The sequence below is a fragment of the Vitis riparia genome, chromosome 8 (genome assembly GCF_004353265.1).
Source record: "Vitis riparia cultivar Riparia Gloire de Montpellier isolate 1030 chromosome 8, EGFV_Vit.rip_1.0, whole genome shotgun sequence".
Lineage (NCBI taxonomy): Eukaryota > Viridiplantae > Streptophyta > Magnoliopsida > Vitales > Vitaceae > Vitis > Vitis riparia.
In genome coordinates this window covers 13286304-13303649 of record NC_048438.1, presented here as the reverse complement: position 1 = coordinate 13303649, position 17346 = coordinate 13286304, and the positions used below count along the sequence as shown (strand labels likewise).

At 30.2% G+C, this 17346-nt stretch overlaps 1 protein-coding gene across 1 annotated transcript; it reads right to left on the bottom strand.

Annotated features, from left to right (window-relative positions):
- Nucleotides 1–580: 580 nt before the first annotated feature.
- Nucleotides 581–2394, bottom strand: LOC117920030 (NAC domain-containing protein 67-like). The gene is made up of 3 exons (XM_034837376.1): nucleotides 2162–2394; nucleotides 1756–2042; nucleotides 581–1378 (listed from the first exon to the last, which is right to left on the bottom strand). The coding sequence occupies exons 1-3, from the start codon at nucleotides 2337–2339 to the stop codon at nucleotides 815–817; spliced, it is 1029 nt and encodes a 342-aa protein (XP_034693267.1). The 5' UTR covers nucleotides 2340–2394; the 3' UTR covers nucleotides 581–814.
- Nucleotides 2395–17346: the final 14952 nt, after the last annotated feature.

Sequence of the window (17346 nt, the reverse complement as noted above, 5' to 3'; positions counted from 1 at the left end):
AAAAATTGGTTGTCAATTATAATTAAAAGCATGAGAACATATGAACTAACATTATACATTGTTGGTCCTTGACCTAACATATTCTGCTTTTGGTTTAATTTGGTAACTTAATATAGTAGTAGTGCTTTAGTGAACTAGATGTCTCAAGTTCGAGTGTCTCAATCTGTTTATTCCACCCTCTTTTTTTTTCTGTGATCCATGATTTGTGATTTACCACTCCAAGTATGGGTATGGATCTGTATGTGAAAGAGGGCTTTGTATGGTCTACATTTTTAACTCTTTACCCAACAACTTAAGCTTTTTTATCAAATTGGTCATCTAACATTGTATCAGATGTCAAATTAGTTTTTAACATGGTACCAAAGCTTTAGTTCACTCAAGGTCTTGTGTTCAGATTTTTCTGTTTGTTTATCCCCACTTCTGTTTCTTTGTTATCTGTGATGTATGGTTTGCCTCCACATGTATGAGTATGGGCCCACATATGAGGGAGGATGCTGGTTTATTACAAAACAGTTTAAGCTTTTGGGTCAAATTAGTAACTTAATAAACCTAATTATAGGAAGCACTTTAATGTCTACACTGCAGCAAATATGTTCTCTAAAGATTCACAAACCTTGAAAGTACAATGATATTTATGCATATCAATATTCACAAATATATGATGTAGTTGCCCTAGTCTCACAAGTACTCTATTATTTACATAGTATAATAATAATGAAATAATATCAACATATGCTTGGGCTGTAATGTATAAACATCCCTCCACTATTTTGTCTTTGAAATCCCTGATGCTATGCGCATCTGTCCTCCATTATTAACTCTCTGTGAAGGCCAAGTGATTAAGCTCTTGATATTGGGTGATGGAATCCCATTGATCAGCAGTGAAATTGTTGTCTTCAGACTCTTCTGTTCTACAGCAATTCATTTCTGTACTATCAACAGATAGTAGGAATTTGTCCTTATCATCCCCATTGTTTAGCTTCTTGCTAGGTGGAAGGAAACCCTCATACTGATTTCCTTCAATAGGCTTTCTCTTTTGAGGGTTGAACAAGCTGTTGGAAGACGAAACTGAAACTAGCAAATTCTTTTGATCTGAATTGTTCTCGCTGCAGACTGAAGAGTAAAATTTTCCCTTATTTCTACCTTCAAAGCTTATGGCTGAAAAATCTTGAGAGGCAAAGATGTAAGGTAGCAGTGGGCAATCATTGTAGAGATAACTTTTTACCATTTCGACATTAGAATTTGTAGTCATATTGCATGCTTTGTCCACTGCTGGGGAGTAGCTAGCCGGTTCACTGCTAGGACCATTTCGATCTTCCCAGATGTTCCTTGGGATGCTGCTCTTCTGCCGAACCCGACACAGTACCCAATCATCCAACTGCATCATAGAGAAGTATCCCATCAATCTTAAGCTGCATATCTCAATAATTGATATGTGCATACATACACATGCTACTATTACTATTAGTAGGTATAAATTGGCAAAGGCCCAAAATGGAAAACTACCCATCCAACCTTTCTTATGGTCTATAACTTGTTCCAGGTGTAGCATTAAATTCAGTGTTACATTATTTCAAATTCCTCACGGATTACCAAATGCGGGAACATGGAGTAGCGGCTTGAAAGGTTAGGTCCCCCATTTTTTGGAATCATTGTCAAAATTTTTAGTTGAATAAAATGAAGCCTTATTTTCTTATGTCATGGTAAAGAAGAACAAAAAGCATATTCAGTCAGATATCATTTGGAACTACTTACTCTCATGGACCCTTTATGTTTCAAAGTCCGAAACATTGAATCGAGTAGTCTATACTCATGCATGATCCAGTCCGTCTTAACTCCCTTTGGAGGGCGCCCTCTGTAGAACACCAGAGCTTTCTTGACCCCAATGCTCCTTGTTCCGCAGGAAGTGAGAATTGGTTTATCGGTCCCAGTAGCCTTCCAGTAACCTGAAGCTGCTGCTCTATTAGGCCTCACTCCATTTGGATACTTCCTATCTCTTGGTGTAAAGAAATACCATTCATCCTGTCCAAACAAAGCTTTGGCTGTTTACCAAAAAAAAAAAAAAGGAAAAAGGGTGACATTTGCTAAGTGAACATAAAACACAAAACAAAGGGAAGTAAAGAAAAAAGAAAAAAAAAAAAAAAGTTGGTGTGATACAGACTTGGTAGCTCCCATGGGTTGTACTTATAAAGATCTACTTCAGCAATAATCGATGCTGGAATTGGACTTGAAGTTGCTTTGTTCCTCAAATAGTGGATAATGAGCTCTTCATCTGATGGGTGGAATCTGAAACCAGGGGGAAGTTGAAGTTGAATATTTGAGCTGAGTTGTGTGTCCATGGAGGGAGGGTTTGTTGTTGGTGATGGAGGAACCTAGGGAATCAATGAGCCTCCGATATCATCGACCCAAATGGTTGTAAGTCTAGGAGCACTGTGCAAAGGTAATATATGGTGTTAATCTCATGCTGGCGTGGGCCCTGATATACCAATAAAATAAGATCAAATCTTGTGATTACATCAAGAAATCTAATGAAATTGAATAGAAAGCAACTGGTTTGTCTTGAGTCATAACCTACATTGACGAACCCGAACCCATATTACGCCGTACATTCAGCAGTTGAAGTTTGAAATTAAGGAATATATGGTAGGTGGTGGATGATGTGAATGGTGTTGAGCATCCAGCGGCCTGGATCATCTCAAGATAACCATGGGAGATGTTACTCATTGATAATTAAGAAAGAATAAGGAAAAGGTTCTCACGAATCACGAATCACGATTCACGTGCATATCGTTCCTTCCGGCGACAAGAATGAACCCGACCAATTATGCATTCATTCTTAATATAAGAATTGTTTGGATTATTTATGTTATTAATTAAGCTAATAATGCATCTTTGCACTTGACTTTCGTGTGTGATCTTCCATTTTATTTTTATTTTTATTTTTTTATATGTTTAATTACGTGTCACTCAACAAATAAGACGCCTGCTGTCACGCCTCTTAGCTCCCTAAATTATTTGCTGATGATCTCCGCACATTTTATATTATTAGATTAGATTTACGCGTGTAACATTTGAGCCTAAATAGAAATGGAATCCATTACAAATTACACCCCAGTCATGATGTTTGGACTCCATCCAGCATCCACTGAGGCCGCTCTTAATGGCTGTAATCTCATTTATGTTTTACATTTGTATGGATTTTGAAGAAGAACAAGTGTTACGAGTCCCTTGTGGTTAAAAGCCAAACCACCGGAGATTACCCCTCGCAGTTGATCCAGAAATCGAAGGCAAAAAAATCGGTAGAGATGCTGCTGTTGGCTGTATTCACACCCATGCAAAACGCCAAGGAAAAAGACATGCTAAAATAATTGTGTGGGGGGACATAATGAGGCCAACTGGACACCCCAGATTCTGCCCCATGTTTTTTTCTCCTTGGAATCTCTCCCTCTTACCCCCTTTTTTCTCTTTCCATTTCAAATCTCTTCCCACACATTATGACTCCATGCTCATCCTTCTTATCATCTCACAGACAGCACATGACTTTTTTATTTTTTTATTTTTTTTATTTTTTTTATTTTTTTTGTGAGTTTCGGAGCCAAAACAATTCTCGCAATAACCCTGTAATTAGTTAGCACGCAATGCATGACGCACAACAGAAGGAACAAAAACAAAAGCACAGCTTATGATGGTAGTATTATCCTCCGAGGGTGGAAATAAAGTGGGGTGAAACATCTTTCGAAGAATACAAAGGATTGATTCTTTTGTTTGATGGTATATATGGACTCTGTCGATATCTAAATACGTGTGTGTGTAATTAATTATACGTGCAAAGACAAAACTATATATTGGATTGGCCTTGTTCTTGCCGAAGTTTCTGTGTCAACCTTTCTGTTAAAAAAAAAGGACCTGGCATCCTAGGAGCTTGAGGTTTTGTTTGATGTTCAGGGGAGATTTGGTTGATTTATGAGGTTCAATTATTGACAATCTTTTCATGGACCACAAAGATGGTTGAATGGGGTTAGCTGAAATCGTTGAAAAGAGCCAGACGATTGGTTCATTTGTATCATTTGGGTTTGATTTAAATGAACAATTTTGTCGGTTCGAATGTTTTAAGATGTGTATAAAGGGCTTATTTTCCTGTCCGGCACTCGTAAATTAAAAATCTATTCTTTAGAGTGTAAAAAAGGGATTTGAGCCGACCATTCAAATGATTTTAGTTTTTTTGACTTGGCTGAAGATTAGGGAAAGATCAAGGTACGATCATTTGTTTAAGTTCAACTTAACTTATTTTAGATGAGTTTGAGACTTAGAATGTGTTTGATAAATCGATTTAATAACTTAACAATTTATTAATAAATTTATGACTTATTTTTTATAATAAATATTTTATGTTTATCTTAAATACAAAGGCTGTATAAATAAATTTATTACTTAGAATTAATGAAAATGAATATGAGTTATGATTAATAAGAATAAATATTAGTTAAAATTAATTAGAGTAAATATGTTAATTTGATGGTGTAAAATAAAAAGTTTAAGTTAATTTTATAAAACAACCTTAATACTTAAATTAATAAATAAATAATAAATTTTAAGTTAAAAATTTAAGAATAATTTAAATTAAAGTTAATTTAAGTTATTAAGTAATAAATATAAAGTTTATTAAATTAAGAACTTAATAACCTAATTTAAATTATTAAATAGATTAAACATATGTTTGATAGTGTTTTTAGTTAAAGAATGTTTTAAAAGTCATTTATCAAATGTTTTTCCATAAAACATTATAAGTGAATAGTATTAGTAATTTTTCAAAAATTTAAAAGTATTTCTTTAATTTTATCATCTTAAAGTATGTTTGATAGTGATTTTATAAAACATCTATAACATTTTTAATATTTGAAAGATAAAAATTTATAAATGTTAAAAAGATTAGAAATACTTTCTACACTAACAAACACATTCTATTTTTCTTTAAAAATACTTTACAGGCTAAAAGTAATTTTTTAAAAACATTGTTAAACGAACTCTAAACATGTTTAGTAAAATAACTTAATATTAAAATTTAAACTAATTTTTAACTTTAAGTATTTTAAGTATTAAGTAAAAATAGTTAATTCATTTTTTTTTTGTCTCATTTGACCATTCTAGTGAATTTATATTTTACAATTATGATTTTATATCCATGATTCATTTTTTATAATAAAATTTTTTATGCTTATCTTATACATTTGCATTACTTTAAATATAAATATTTTGAAAATAAATTTATTACTTGCAATTAATGAAAATAATTATAAGTTAAAATTAACGAGGTAAATATGTTAATTTGATAATTTTAAATAAAATTTAAATTAATTTTATCAAATAATCCTAATTCTTAAAGCAAAAAATAAGCAAATAAATAATAAATTTTAAGTTAATAACTTAAATTTGACAGTTATGAATTTGAGCTAGTGCTCACACTCAACTTATATTTTAAATAAGCTTAATTTAATGTTAAAATTTAAGCCTATAAATTTGGTGAGTTGAGTTCCAACTATCTAAAGACGAGTCAATTTCAAGCCAAAGCAGAATGTGTTTCGAGTACATTTACAGCCCTACCACGTGGTGCTAATTATTAAGTGCGAAATTTGATGCATTTGGATGTATTATTGGGAAAATAAGGGTTGCCTTCACTGCCAAGGTTTCAATATCGCATCTCACATAGTGTTCATTTTTCAATACCACTTCGTGACAAAAGTAGGAATTTTAGTTAGTGAAATCTCCACGCATGTTAGTTTGAATATAGAAACAATTCAATTTGTTGCTTTTGGAAATAAATAAATAACAAAAATATCATTTATAATGACTCGCACCCAACGTGTAAATATTGTATAGTCCGAGTTCAAAGAGGTTTTGACAACTTAAAAAAAAAACATCTATATGATTAAAAAAACTTATATTTATATAGCGTTGAAAATTTTCTTTATTGTCTAATGTGGGATATATACCACTAGAAACAATTAATTTCTTTAATTTCTCATATCTAATTTCCCATGTCTTTCGAATTCTTCGTACTACAAGGAAAAAAGATATATGATGACATTTATAATGAGTCACTATAAACATAGGGTATCATTACAACATAGTGTCACTTTATTCACTGACACCAAGAGAGTACCAATTGGTGACGCATTTGGAAGCAACATCAAAATAGATAAATAGTGACACATTCAAAAGCGATACCATATATTTTTAGTGATGCTTAATTTCATATAGAGTTGGTGAGATATATAAAATGTCATATTAAATGCATCACCTTTGATTTATGGTGTCATGTTAAATGCATCATCTTTGAGTTATGGTGTTACATTATTATAAATGATTATAGAAGATATGGTTGTTTTTGGTTGATTAGCCTGTAGATTTTTTTAATGCATATTAATAAAACCTGTGTAAATTTTGTCCATAAATATAATAATCATATTACATTTAACTTATATTTTCATAATGCTTATGGATTAACTTGTAATATATTATATCATCTAGTAATATTTGTGTATATAAGACAAAAAACCTAATTCATTATTAAAAAAAATTGTTAAGAGAAAAATTAATATAAGAAAGAATTAAAGAACCTTTCATAAAAATGATTGATTTTTCAATCATAACTTCAATTGATATTTCTTTTTTCTAAGTAAAATAATTAATAAAAAATTTGGATATGAAAAATATGTTCAAATAAAAATAATAAAAAAATAAAAACATCAAAGGAAAAAATATTCAATGTTTTAATTTTTTTACTTTTAATATTCTTTAAATTAATAAATTATCAAACATCTTTTTCAGAAAAAAGAAAAATGAAGAAAATGAAGAGTTTTAAGGAAGGAATTGAAAAAAAAAAAATTGTAATAAAAGGATTTTACAGAAATTTCCTAACCTTGAAAGGAAAATTTCATTCTCAAATTCCTCCAAAGTTTAGTCAATACATCTAAATATAATAAGAAAATAAGGCAAGAATAAAACATATTTTTATTCTCAAAAATTATTTTTCAAATATCACCAACCAATATCTTCACCACAACATACTATAATAAACAATCAGTCCAATAAAATAAAATTTCATAGAAAATCAAAAGAAAATTATCAAACATCTTCTTCTAAAAAAAAGGAAAAATGAAGAGTTTTATGGAAGGAATTGAAAAAATTATGTAATAAAAAGATTTTATAGAAATTTTATAATCTTGAAAGGGAAATTTCATCATCAATCTCAAATTACTTTAAATTTTGGTCAAGATATATAAAAACAATAAGAAAAAAAAAAAAAAAAGGTAAAAGCAAAAAACAAAAAGCATATTTTAAGAATAGAAAAAAATATGAATAGAAGAAGATGAGAATTATATTAACCATAGTACCATGTAAAGGAATAGAAAAAATTCAAAATATAAGAGTTGATCATTTTTATAATTATAAAATTTTTCATTCCTATTTAAATAAAATAAAAAAACAACTCATTTACATTAATAAATAAAAAAATAAAATTAATTTCTCATTGTTAATTCCAACATTCAAAACCGACTCCAACATGATATGAAAACTATTTCATTTTTCCTTTTGTGGGAAATGACAATATTGAGAATAATTTTCTAAAAAATTATTTTTCAAATATCACCGATTAATATCCTCATCACAATATAATATAATATTCCTAGAAATCACAATATACTATAATATTGCTAGAAAACAAACAAAAAGTCCTAGGAAATTTCCTACAAGATACAAAGAAAATTTCATATTGTAAATTATTTATCTCTCATTTTGAGTATGAAACATATTAAAAAATCATTCATTTTCTTATTTTAATTCATTTTGGGGTTTATGGGTTTAACAATGAAACAAAAGATATGGTGGAATGTTAAACATAGTTTTTATTTTCCTACAAGTTAATAAAAAAAATACTATTTACACAATCCACATTACAGATATACCAAGTCAATGAATATAAATCAATTGTGCTAATAAAGATTTTGACATTAATAAAAAAATGATAGATCTAAGAGATTTTGGGTTACCCGATAATCTACGAAGTAGAGAAGAACAATTGTGTGTTAACTATGGGTACAAGAAGAGGTATAAGAAAATTTTGGTTAAGGTTATGGAATGAGATTTTTTTTGGATTATGAGTAAGTGGAAACAATGAACTTTTTATATATTATCATTATTCTCAAAGTGGATCCATTAAGTTATAATATTTAAAAAAAATTATTTTATATGATGTCATTTTTTGAAAACTGATACTATAAACCTAAAATTAATATCATCGATCATAATTGAAAACTTTTATATGGATTTTAAACTATATAGTGTCATTATTTTAAAAATGACATCATAAATAGTGATACCATAAATTATTTTTGTAGTAGTGCTGATCGTTTCAAACAATAAAAAAAAAGGGGAAATCAATCTCGTAATATCTCCATAGCAGTTTATGTTAATTACGGTTCTCTGGACCCCCCATACCTTCCGAGAAATGTACAATTCTGAATCCTCATATTTTCTACTCGTTCTTTAAAGCAAAAAATCATAGAGTACACCCATTCCACTAGAAGAGAGAATGCACTGTATCATTTTAAAATTCATGTTGCAGAAAAAATCATAGTTTGAATATAGAAACAATTCAATTTGTTGCTTTTGGAAATAAATAAATAAATAAATAAATTAAATTAAAAAAATATCATTTATAATGACTCGCACCCAATGTGTAAATATTATAAGGTCCGAGTTGAAAGAGGTTTTCACAACTTAAAAAAAAATGTCTATATAATTAAAAAAAACTTATATTTATATAGCATTGAGAATTTTCTCTATTGTCTAATGTGGGATATATACCACTAAAAACAATTAATATCTTTAATTTCCCATATCTAATTTCCCATGTCTTTCGAATTCTTCGTACTACAAGGAAAAAAGATATATGGTGACATGTATAATGAGTCACTATAAACATAGGGTATCACTATAACATAGTGTCACCTTATCCACTAACACCATAGAGAGTACCAATTGGTGACGTATTTGGAAGCAACACCAAAGCAGATAAATGGTAACACATTCAAAAGCGACACCATATATTTTTAGTGATGCTTAATTTGACATAGAGTTGTGTGAGATATATAAGGTGTTATATTAAATGCATCACATTTGAGTTATGATGTCACGTTAAATGCATCACCTTTGAGTTATGGTGTTACATTATTATAAATGATTATGAAAGATATGGTTGTTTTTGGTTGATTAACCTGTAGATTTTTGTAATGCTTATTAGTAAATAAGATCAACCTGTATAAATTTTGTCCATAAATATAATAATCATATTACATTTAACTTATATTTTCATAATGCTTATGGATTAACCTATAATACATTACATCATCTAGTAATATTTGTATATCAAATGTTCACAAAATGATAGTACATCAAACACATCAAACCCACCAAAACTAAAAATGAAAAGTGAATACACATTATAACATGATTTAGAAGTGTTAAGCATCCCAACATTCAGCATTTCATATGCATAAAACTGGCTAATCATAAAATGACATAAGAGTTGCATTCAAAAACTCAAAATTCTCAATTCTAAATAAAGTAATGTTTATGTCCTATAATGTATGACATAAGAGTTACATCTAAAAACCCAAATCTTGTTGCCTCTTTCTCATTTCTTTTTATTCTTCATATTGTCCTCCCAATAGTGTATACCTACATTTCATAGTTTAATGAGTTTTAGGGTTCTTATCGAAATTAAAAATGTGATATTATAAAAAATAAACAAATCTAAGTACTAATGTTTTCCTTTTTCTTTTTTCTTTTTCTCATTTTGATATAAAAATAGTTCATAAAGAATAACTAATGCTATACAATACCAATGGAAAATTCATATAACAACTAAGAAACTCACCATGCATGATCATGATACATCAACATGATTCATGATTAGTTATAACACAAAAGTAATCCATTCTCCTCCAATTTCATCAGATTCTACTTGAGAATATGTTTTTTTTTGTCATCAAACTGAAATCAAATGAGAATAACATTAATATCACAATAATTGAAAGTATGAAACTATGTACAATTCATTAAATGAGTAAAACCTTTAATGCAGTAACTATAAAATCAACAATTATTTCTTTAATGAATCTCATAACAAAGTAGTCACATCTGAAATTAAATAAAAACAATTCAAGAAAATAAAAAATAAATCAAAATATAAATCTAAAATTTTAGAAAATACTAATCTTCCACTTAAAATCTTCACTTTTTAAATTTATTTTTTATAATTCATTATTCTTTTAAAAATCATTTTTAACATCTAATTCTTTTTATATATATTTTATTTATTGGAAGGATTTTTTTAATTTCAAATTTTTTAAATGTTCATTTTGTGAAATAACAATGTCCATTAAATTTCATCTCAATTATATAAAATAAAATTTTAGTAACAAAATATAAAAATGTTTTCAACCACTAATATGATTGGACATGATATTATAAGAAGCAGAAAAATTGTGCATATAAGACAAAAAACTTAATTCATTATTAAAAAAAATGTTGAGAGAAAAATTAGTATGAGAAATAATTAAAGAACCTTTCATAAAAATTATTGATTTTTCAATCATAACTTCAATTGATATTTCTTTTTTCTATGTAAAATAATTAATAAAAAATTTGGATATAAAAAATATGTTCAAATAAAAATAATAAAAACATCAAAGGAAAAAATATTCAATGTTTAAAATTTTTTACTTTTAATATTATTTAAATTAATAAATTATCAAACATCTTTTTCAGAAAAAAAAAAAAAATTGTAATAAAAGGATTTTACAAAAATTTCCTAACCTTGAAAGGAAAATTTCATCATCAATCTCAAATTACTCCAAAGTTTGGTCAATGCATATAAAAACAATAAGAAAATAAGGCAAGAATAAAATATATTTTTATTCTCAAAAATTATTTTCCAACTATCACCAACCAATATCCTCACCGCAACATACTATAATATTCTTAGAGAATAAACAAATAGTCCAATAAAAGAAAATTTCATAAAAAATCAAAAGAAAATTATCAAACATCTTCTTCTAAAAAAAGGAAAAAGGAAGAGTTTTACGGAAGAAATTGAAAAAATTATGTAATCAAAAGATTTTATAGAAATTTTCTAACCTTGAAAGGAAAATTTCATCATCAATATCAAATTACTTTAAATTTTGGTCAAGGCATATAAAAACAATAAGAAAAGAAGGTAAAACCAAAAAACAAAAAACATATTTTAAGAATAAAAAAAATATGAATAGAAAAAGATGAGATATTAACCATAATACCATGTAAAAGAATAGAAAAAAAATTCAAAATATAAGATTTGATCATTTTTATAATTATAAAAAATTTCATTCCTATTTAAATTAAAAAAAAAACAATTTATTTACATTAATAAATAAAAAATAATTTCTCATTGTTAATTCCAACGTTTCAAACCAACTCTAACATGATATGAAAACTATTTCATTTTTCCTTTTGTGGGAGATGACAATATTGAGAAAAATTTTCTAAAAAATTATTTTTCAAATATCACCAATCGATATCCTCATCATAATATACTATAATATTCCTAGAAAACAAATAGAAAGAAAATTTCAAGTTGTAAAATATTTATCTATCATTTTGAGTATCAAATATATTAAAAAATCATTCATCTTCTTATTTTAATTCATTTTAGGGTTTATGGGTATAACAATGAAATAAAAGATATGGTGAAATGTTAAACTTAGTTTTTACTTTCCTACAACTTAATAAAAAAAAAATATTATTTACACATTCTATATTACAGATATACCAAATCAATGAATATAAATCAATTGTGTTAATAAAGATTTTGACATTAATAAAAAAAAAATATAAATCTAAGAGATTTTGAGTTACCCGAAAGTCTACGAAGCAGAGAAGAATAATTATGTGTTAACTATGGGTATGAGAAGAGGTATAAGAAAATTTTGGTTAAGGTTATGGAATGAGATTTTTTTTGGATTATGGGTAAGTGAAAACAATGAACTTTTTATATACTATTATTATTTTTAAAGTGGAGTTATAATATTTTAAAAAAATTATTTTATATAGTGTTACTTTTCGAAATATGACACTAAAAACCTAAAATTAATATCATCAATCCTAATTGAAAACTTTTATATGATGTATCATTTTTGTGGATTTTAAGCCATATGATGTCATTATTTTAAAAGTGACACCATAAATTATTTTTGTAGTTTCAAACAATTTAAAAAAAAAAAAGGGAAATCAATCTCGTAATATCTCCATAACAGTTAGCCGATTATGTTAATTGCGGTTCTCTGACCCCCCATTTCTTCCGAGAAATGTACAATTCTGAATCCTCATATTTTCTACTCGTTCTAAGCAAAAAATCATAGAGTACACCCATTCCACCAGAAGAGAGAACGCACTGTATCATTTTAAAATTCACGTTGCAGAAAAATTCTCGTGTCTTGCTCATGGAATTATACACCTTTCCTTAGAAAAATAAATTAAAAAAAAAATCATATTCCTAAGTAACATTATTTTATATATGGACAGCACCAAGCCAAGTTAGAGACGGCCACGTTGTTTCATTAGGAAGCATATATTAGTAGTAATATCAAAGCTCTAGATGGTTGTAGCGTTACTATTATATTTTTACCCATAAAAAACCAACTTAGTATTTGGTGAAAATAAATAAATAAATAATGGGGTAGGTTAATTTAACGCGTAATGGAACAGCTAGGGCACACACGTGAGGGACAAGTGGGTCCGATGTTTGAAAGCTGGGAGGCGCATTGGAAACCTTTAGGCCAAATTGCTTGGATGCATGTTGGATCACGAGTATGATTCATCAACTAGGGCTTCACCTCACTGATTTGCTTTTGACAGCAAAAGGAACATGTCAAAAGAAAAAGGCTAAAAGGATAAAAACAGTTTTAATTTCAAAATCCAAAATGATGCGTTCCTTTCAATTGGGATAGCTTATCATGTATATTCCTATTTCTGTGACTAGGATCAAATAATTCAAATAATCACTATACATTTAGTTAGGTCTTGTTTGGATATGTTTTTTCTTTATTTTGAAAATTTGAAAATAATTTTAACTTGTATATGAAATAGTCGGAACTCGAGTACTCTTAGTTACAAATTAGAATACTTTAAAGAGAAAATATATAAAGCCAAAAGTGAAGATGAGATACTCTCACTGTCTTACCGTACTTGAAGAAAGATATTTCAGGATGGGCAGCTAAATGGTGGGGGGTTTGAGCTGAAAGAGGAGTGGTCAGTACATCCCCCATTCAAAGGGCTCATTTTAGCAACATAGAAATCGAGGGGACAATCTCTGGAAGCATTGATTTTAGATGTATAAGTGTACCTTGTAAGGAAGTTGTCCTTTTGAATTCAAATAGGAACCATAATTTTCAGGGAAAATAATTGAAAGAGAGAATTTTCAGGGTAGAGTGATTGGAAACCAAATGACATTCATTTGAAAGTAAAAGTGGTGTGCAAAGAAAGAACTGATAGTAAGGTGGGTGAGGGAGGTGGGGGGGAGAGTGTGGGGGAGAGGGGTCTTATCCGTGGGCATGAAAATGCAGGTGTACATGTGGTTATCATTCCATGGGGTCCCATGCTGTCCACAGACCTCATCTTCATGCTTTTTGAATTTTTGCATGGTGAACCACCCCGTGAGTAATAATTAACTTTCATGTCTTTCTGGTTTAGCCTACCCTCGTTCTGCTTCTCTCTCTGTGCCTCCCTCCCTCCCCACCATTTTCATTTCTTCCCATCTCAACTGATGCTCATCATCAGGCCCCGGCCTCCCCTTCCATTTTTCAAATTTTCAATTTTGATAGTGGTTGCAGTCAGGGCCCTTCTCATTCAGTCTTAATCATTCGCATCCTATGCTCTTCAAGGACTCCCTACATTTTTTGTGTTGCTTCTATCATTTTGCAAGTAACGTCCTATCATGTTTTTTTTTTTTTTTTTCCAATAGTGTTTGTATATAAATATCTACGACATGATAATGCTTGCCATTTTTTTTTTTTTTGGATTATTGTGTTAAATACAAAAGCAAAATATGAACTTTGAAAATAAGAAATTATGTTGTCTCATGGCAATTAAATGAACTTCTTCTCCTCGTGACCTTCATTGGATTGTGTTGTCCACGCCCTAGAGACTCAGGTGGTCGGAGGGGCATTGTCTCGCAGACAGACCCATGTGGGTTTCTACAAATCAAAGAATTGTTTGCCATGGGCAAACGTGCAACTACTGCCATTTTTTTTATACAATAATTAATTAGTAGAAATGTTGACGAATTTATTATTTACTTCTATGCATTATTAAGTATGTTTGCAATACAGAATGAAAAAAAGAAAAAGGGTAAAGATATCATATATATACCTAAGTACCCTTTGAGAAAACCAACCCATTTATCCATGTGCACAATCAAGATAATTGTACACCGAGTCCTATCTAAAAGTCAATTCTGATGGGAAAATTGTCTTTCAAGCCCTTTTCATTGTGTCCCATTAATACCAGTATCTTCAAGCCCAATAATGGCTGCAATATCCAATTGATTGATGATCAACAGGCATGGTGTGAATAGGAGGATACCAAAACTTAGTTTTTAAGTTTGGTGGGTCCAAGTCCAACAATGCATGGCAGTTTGGCACACCCCTCCACAAGTAATTCTTTTCTTAAGGGTTTTAGGGTACTACCCACATAGGCTCTTTGAAATTCTAACACAAAAACGCGTCTTATGGACTAGTTTTCTAATTCCTAAAACAAACCCTACAATTCATTGGCTTATATTATGAAAAGTAAGACCAAGCAGGAGAGTTTTAAGATAATAAACAAAGAAAATAATGGGTCTCTCTAACGTGGATTGAGGGGGCATGCAGACAAGGAATCTATGGCACTGATGGGTGTGAGGGATGTCGTATGTGGTCGGACCGCATATTAATATATAAACTCATTCTCTTCTCTATATATATCTCTGGGAATTAGGGTTTATTTTGATATACATATATAGGGTTTTGTGTGTCCATACGTGTGTGCATGAGAGAGAACTTTGGGAATGGAGTGGGGGATGGGAAGAGAAGAATCAGTCATTTGGTAGGATGGTCCGAATACAAACATCCAAAAGCAGTTGAATTATATATTATACACTCGTAAAAATAAACTTGTTTTCTTATTTTATTTACTTGAAAATCCGAGGGTCCACTCAATGGTCACCTATGCTATATATCTAGGAAAATGACCCTTTCCTAAGCCCTTGTCACACGCTTCCTCTCTTGTATTCAATTTTGAGATTAATTTGAAAAAGCAGCACCAATGACCTGCCCAGTCGCTACCCAACTCCTATTTTAGGTTGTGTTGGACGCTGGTGTAATTAAAGCTTGACTAGAGAAAATCTAATCATCTTTTTACTTGCAATTAATGGATGATCTCATTGATGGGAATGTTCTCAAGTTTTCTTGTCTAGATCCCAATTTTGAATGAACGTATATAAGAAAAATTCGAGTTGATTGGGAGATTAGTCTTCACTGTATGTTAGTTTAGTTATTCAACAAATTTTGACCTATATCAAGGTAGATTTGGGTGCATGTTTTTGAACTAAAATTAATGTGACCTTGTCCAAGTAAAAGCAGGTGGTGGAGAGTGGGATAGATTTCCATGATCACCCCCAGTCAGGGCGAGAGACCCAGGTGTACATGCCTGAGCATGTTTATTTGTCCTCTTGTTTTCTTTTTATGAATTGTTTCCTCCTCAACTGATCATTCCTCTATATAGATGGGCACAGGGATAAAACTGAAAAAGGAGGTCATGAATCAAGTGAATTATCATCAGTCTTGTAGAGATCATGAATTAATTAGGATATATGGAAATTAATCAGTCATCCATACCCATTTCCTTGTTCCCAAATCAAACCCGACAACCTCACAATCAGGTTGGGACATGGCTTAGCTAAGTTTAGTGAAGTTGGGCATGGAAACATGATGTAACCATCACCCATTTTCATGGCAAATTAATGTCTTCCCATATCATTAATTAACTGAAAAATGTTTGGATTAATTGGAGTGCACCTAACCTTTTTTTTTTTTGGCTTCTTCTCCGTTTGACAGGAATAATGAGATTTTCAAAACAAATTAAAAGACCTTGTTTCCCAAGAAAATGAAAGAAAATTTGAAAAACTTTCATACAAGGGTAAATGGAGTAAGCAAAGTGGGTGGGATCCGTCCATGTATAAGATACGAAATGCACATGCTAAATAAGAGTTAATTAAGAAAAGGCTGCACGTAGAAATGATATTCCAGTAATATTCAACCCTAGGAATCACATGGAGATGGTGGTCTAACAGTACTACTACTGACCAGATAATACATCGAGGGATTAGTTTACTGATTAGAATAATAATAAGGAACAAACCTACTGTTTGAACTTATCTCCAAACAGTGCTTTAAGTATTGGTGCATGAGAATGCACAATTTCTCAACACGTGATCCTTGTACAAATGTTTGGCAGCCATCGACAACCTTTTAATGGTTCATGAAACTCAGTTTGACATATCACTTCAAGAAACAGACCCCAAACCAAATCAGAAAAATTAACATAGAAACTCAAAATCAAAGTGGTGAAAATGAAGAAAGATTTTGAGGAGTACGAACGATAATGCAGAGTGGGGCGTGTACGGATGCCATGGACATGTGTTGATGATGAAGATGATGATGAAAAACGTCAGTAAAGATGACTAGTATGGCTGCCACTGCACTCATACAATATACTTTATAAAAAGGAGGACTGCAGACATTCAGACTGACAGTCCAAATAAAATTAATGGGTCCCCCACAACCTCTCACACACACTCCCAAGATTCATACTCAAACTCATCTGCATGGTCACAGCCTCACAGGTATCACGGACGAAGGCCTTGGGAAACCCAACACACAGACTCACTCTTCTCTCTCTCTCTCTTCTGCTATATGCTAAATTGGGTCCAACTTTAATTATGGTTTAATCATTTTATACCTGATCAAGGGCTGTAAAGGCAACTCACTTTTTGACCCCCACCATCACCTCTTCCTAGATTCAATCCCAGCCATCATTAACCTTTTTACACACGTCTCCCCACTTTTCCCCTCTTTTACTATTGATTAGTTTTGAATTTTCAGTATTCAAATTCATTACTTTGAGGGTCCCAATATGCGTATTTTAAGAATGCTAGACTCCTAATGCTTTAATTAGCATGTAATTGCTAAATAAGTCAAGAAGAAAGAG